Genomic DNA, 5,851 nt, shown 5'->3' on the forward strand with positions numbered 1-5,851 from the left:
GAGACATTGGAGGGAGAGGGGCATATTAAAACTTGTACCAGCATTGAGACATCGGAGGGAGGGGGACATATTAAAACTTGTACCTGCATTGAGACATCGGAGGGAGGGGGACATATTAAAACTTGTACCTGCATTGAGACATCAGAAGGAGAGGGGCATATTAAAACTTGTACCTGCATTGAGACATCGGAGGGAGAGGGACATATTAAAACTTGTACCTGCATTGAGACATCGGAGGGAGAGGGGCATATTAAAACTTGTACCTGCATTGAGACATCGGAGGGAGAGGGACATATTAAAACTTGTACCTGCATTGAGACATCGGAGGGCGAGGGAGATATTAAAACTTGTACCTGCATTGAGACATCGGAGGGAGGGGGACATATTAAAACTTGTACCTGCATTGAGACATCGGAGGGCGAGGGACATATTAAAACTTGTACCTGCATTGAGACATCGGAGGGAGGGGGGCATATTGAAACTTGTACCTGCATTGAGACATCAGAGGGAGAGGGGCATTTTAAAACTTGTACCTGCATTGACACATCGGAGGGAGGGGGGCATATTAAAACTTGTACCTGCATTGAGACATCGGAGGGAGAGGGGCATATTAAAACTTGTACCTGCATTGACACATCGGAGGGAGAGGGGCATATTAAAACTTGTACCTGCATTAAGACATCGGAGGGAGGGGGACATATTAAAACTTGTACCTGCATTAAGATATGGGAGGGAGAAGGGCATATTAAAACATGTTCGAATCCTGCTCATTTGATTAATGATAATAGAAATAAATATTTATGAGAAATGGAATGTTTTATTAATGCAGTGGCCACCAAGTTCCCAGTTTGCAATTTCCATTTCGTTGAGTTATTCATCATGTTACAAAATATTGATTGCAACGAAAATTTATGTCCAAAACGGAAAAGAAAAAAAACTTTCATCAGAGAGTATTATAAAATTCTCTTTGTGTTTGAATCGATAGAGCAAAGACGCTCAAACTGCATTGATTTGCTTGGGAGGAGATTACGTAACCAAGCAACGACACAATGCTATAAAAAGTGAAATAGACTATAGTAAGCGATCCAGCTGTTTTAAAATTTGCATTCAGACAGTTGAAAAAAAACTCATACATTTTTAGAATCACAGTGACATTTCTCATAGGCTCTAGCTTTTATCGGACTGGCTTGCACATTGCTGCAAATTATGAAAAAAACTGCTGACCCACTTTTTCCAATCTTCAAGTCCTATCAACATTATAACTTGTTTTTTCCAACAATATTCAGCCTTTGCTGGCGAACAAGCATATTCAATTCTTCCTGTAGCTGATTTAATTTTTGACAGCAGTGCGCGATACCTAAAGAAAATAAACAATCTTTATTTGTGTTTAATTAGAGTGGAATACAGCACATATTGAATCAAGTCGAGCTAAATTGGTTTCCAGCTGAAATAGAAAAAAAATCACTAGCATATTCAAAGGAAGTCTCTTTTTTTAATCATGAAGGGTTTATGATTGAAAGGAATAAGGCATTTTTTCTCAGTCGCCTGAATTCCTTTTTTATTTCAGACGCAAATAGGACTCCAGTTACATGCATTCAATTTGAGCTAGCTAGGCTCGATTTCAGACTGGGAAATTTTGCTCAGCAAACCAACAGTTATGTGGCAGGATTTGGATCCGTATTTCCACAACTTTAAACTGTTCTTAACTTACTGGTTAATGTCCTCCAACAGGGAAGAAATGTCCGATTCCGTTCCGGGACCAGGCAACCAGGAACAGTCTCAACAGTCCCAAGATAACTCCTCCGAGCCTTCCACTACAACTAACCGGGAAAAAACATTCATCTGTCCGACATGCCTGAAAGGATTCCGGAGCAAGCAGCAATTGAACCAGCATAGCTTGGTCCACTCGGGAATCCGAAAGTATGAGTGCAGCTATTGCGACAAAGCCTTCAAGCAACTGTCTCATCTCCAGCAGCATCAGAGGATTCATACAGGTTGGTTCCTATCCCTTGTTTGGTTGTTGTAGCACTTTTTTCTAACTATTCCGTCCCGTGTCTCGATACGGGCATCATTTAGCATACCATAAATATCTGCACTTGATATTGATGTTGTTGTGTTTGTGCATGCAAGACTTTGATTGTTTTGTAATTTGATAATTTGTTGTCTCCCTTAAGCTGCTGTCAGTCTGTTGAGAAAGAAAACTTTCATGAATTCTTCCTATTCTAGAGATAATGGAGGATATATGTATATGTATACATGATGATGAAAGGAATACCTGTTTATTTATTTGTTTGTTGATTTTCTGTTTTTTCTAATGTATGTATTATTTTAGTGTAAGTTATCGTTTCCCATTACTTTGACATTTTACTTCAACTATTTGCATGTCCACAATTTATGGAATATTTCTGAGGACTTCTCCCGATTTACAGAGATGATTGATTGTCTGAGTCTCCAGGTTTTATTTTAATATTGATGTTTAGTAGAAATTATTGCATTTTAAGTACCTGTACAGAAATTTAAGTTATGAAAACAGCAGGTGCCTATTCTTTTTTTAAAGAGAATGACATTTGCTAATGCTTTCTGAAAGAAAATCAGTATTGATTTTAATATTTTATCAGAAATAAATTGTTTTGAAAATGGCTAATGTCATTTCATAACAGATTACAATCAATAAATTAAATGAATATGCTCCTTGTGCGACTACTTGCAGTGTAATTCTTGTCTTGTGCGGCAGTTTAATTCTCTTTATTTTTTAATTTTAAAAGTTTGAGTTTTGATAGATTTTGCTTGATATTTAAATAATAAGTCAAAGTCATCCTCACCTGTCTGAATGTTATTCCGAGGCTACTTACTTTCTGGATGTTTTGCTGCCAAACTCCTCATCCAGTTTTAACCCTCTGGATCATCGGCATCAGCCCCATCACCACCACTGTCGCCGCCACCACTACCAACAACAACAACACTACAATTCCCATCATCACCACCATCGTCACTACCACCACCCCCAACAACACCATAAACACCACCAACAACAATACCATCACCCCAACAACAGCATCACCCCAACACCAACACCATCATCAACAACATCACCACCACCACCATTGTCCATCACCATCACTATCATCCCCATCATCGTCAACACCATCATCAACATCACCACCACCACCTTTGTCCATCACCATCCCCATCATCGTCAACACCATCATCAACATCACCACCACCACCACCACCACCACCACCACCACCTTTGTCCATCACCATCCCCATCATCTTCAACACCACCATTGTCCATCACTATCGCCGTCATCCCCATCATCATCAACACCACCATCCCAAACATAACCACCACCACAACCCCAACATCGTCAACACCACCATCCCAAACATAACCACAACCCCATCATCGTCAACAGCACCATCCCAAACATAACCACCACCATCACCACCACCACCACCACCACCATCACCATCACCATCACCATCACCAACACCAACACCACCATTGTCCATCACTATCGCCGTCATCCCCATCATCGTCAACACCACCATCCCAAACATAACCACCACCACAACCCCATCATCATCAACATCATCATCACCATCATCCCCATCATCGTCAACACCACCATCCCAAACATAACCACAACCACAACCCCATCATCATCAACACTACCATCATCATCATCCCCATCATCGTCAACACCACCATCCCAAACATAACCACCACCACAACCCCATCATCATCAACACTACCATCATCATCATCCCCATCATCGTCAACACCACCATCCCAAACATAACCACAACCCGATCACCGTCAACACCACCATCCCAAACATAACCACCACCACAGCCCCATCATCATCAACACCACCATCACCATCATCCCCATCACCGTCAACACCACCATCCCAAACATCACCAGCATTGTCACATACTTGCAGTCAGCCCTAATCAGATTGTCCCTATGACATGGAGGCATGTTAGTCATGACACAGAAGTAATCCCCTCACATGTGAGATAGGTAATGAACACAATCTTCACTGAGAGTTCAAACTCATCAATCAAATATCAACCTCATAAATGACAGCGGGAGGGAGGGGGGAGGGGAGAGGGTTGCATCGCAGTGTAAAATGATGTGATGCATCATGCAGAGGTCCTTGTAAAGATTCAACAGAAGTCAAGAATTATGATTTGATATGTTCCAGTAGGATACTGTTTTATTCAGCCTAGTAACAAGCATGTGGTTAGCAAGAGTTGAAAATAAATCTTTTCCATGTGGTGCAGATTAGCACAGTGTAAGGTTTCCTAACATTCAAGCAAATTCCCACCCTGAACCTGAATCAAACAATCTTAAGGAGTTTGATAAAGCAGATTTTTGTTGTATAAGATAATGAATTTTCTATACATAGTTGTGTGTTATTTACTGATCAACTTACGATCTTGGAATGTGGCTAGCGATGTATGGTATTTATATTTAAGGGATGTTTAAATGATTCAGTTGAAATGGTTAAAAAATATGTATAATAATATCTATTTCCGGAATGGTTATTGACTAACATTGATGGAGGACTTTGCGGTATTCAGGGGGGCTCCAGTTATCTGAGGAGTTGCAGTTGCCAAGAAACCAGTGATCATGGGTTCGAATCCTGGTTTGCCCCAAAGATGTTTCTAGGTTTGTCAGCACCATAACTGTTCCCGTGGGTTTCACCAAAGTAGTAAACGTTTAAAACCTTCATCACTTTGCACTGTCCTCCCACCTCAACCGACATGCCGTGAAATAAGTGAAGTACAGTTCAAAGCGGCATTAAACTTGCCCACTCACTCATATAATTCCTTATCTCTCACCACAATCTCCATGCATCCAGTCAAGACATGTTTGGTAACAGGACATTTATCCGGACATTTCATCAGAATGTAGCTGCTGTGTTAAACATGTATGTAGTCATGGAATATTTATATTGCATGAATATGTCATGTATATATTCAATACCTTCACCAGATCACACATTTTTTTCAAATTTATCATGTTTGCTGGATGAGGGTTGTTTCGATAAGGAAAAGAAGACATGATAGGCAGAGCTGGAATGCCATCCAGTTTGGAATGGGTTGTCAGTGTGCAGCAACTTAATCTTATATCTGATACTGACAGGGGGGGGGGAGTCACCAGCTATTCATTATTTGGTTCCGCTATTTTTCAAGCGTTTTTTGCCACAGGCATTGATGGTCAGTGTCAGTCTTGCTTGCAGCCATCCATGCCACATGCAGCCATTGTGGTTATAGCATGGTGGGTGATATTGGGTTATAGTATGGTGGGCTATGGCATGGTGGGTTATATTGGGTTTTAGCATGGTGGGTTATTTGGGGTTATAGTATGGTGGATTATATTGGGTTATAGCATGGTGGGTTGTATTGGGTTATAGTATGGTGGGTTATAGCATGGTGGGTGATATTGGGTTATAGTATGGTGGGCAATGGCATGGCGTGTTATATTGGGTTATAGCATAGTGTGTTATTTGGGGTTATAGTTTGGTGGGTTATATTGGGTTATAACATGGTGGGTTATTTGGGGTTATGGTATGGTGGGTTATATTGGGTTATAGCATGGTAGGTTATTTGGGGTTATGGTATGGTGGGTCATATTGGATTATAGTATGGTGGGTTGTATTGGGTTATAACATGGTGGTTATATTGGGTTATAGTATTGTGGGTTATATTGTGTTATAGCATGGTGGGTTATATTGGGTAATAGTATGGTGGGTTGTATAGGGTTATAGCATGGTGGGTTATATTGGGGTTATGGTTATATTTAACAGGGGGGGGCTGTTGGATTTGGGGACTTAATTCG

General features: G+C 40.7%; 1 protein-coding gene across 1 annotated transcript; it reads left to right on the top strand.

The window, feature by feature from the left end:
• The first annotated feature begins 1,639 nt into the window (after positions 1-1,639).
• On the top strand, positions 1,640-3,075 carry LOC125374366 (zinc finger protein 384-like). Its single transcript, XM_048385202.1, has one exon. The coding sequence runs from the start codon at positions 1,658-1,660 to the stop codon at positions 2,024-2,026; it is 369 nt and encodes a 122-aa protein (XP_048241159.1). The 5' UTR covers positions 1,640-1,657; the 3' UTR covers positions 2,027-3,075.
• The last annotated feature ends 2,776 nt before the right edge of the window (positions 3,076-5,851 follow it).

This window comes from Haliotis rufescens, unplaced genomic scaffold, assembly GCF_023055435.1.
Source record: "Haliotis rufescens isolate VD_foot unplaced genomic scaffold, xgHalRufe1.0.p SCAF_554, whole genome shotgun sequence".
Lineage (NCBI taxonomy): Eukaryota > Metazoa > Mollusca > Gastropoda > Lepetellida > Haliotidae > Haliotis > Haliotis rufescens.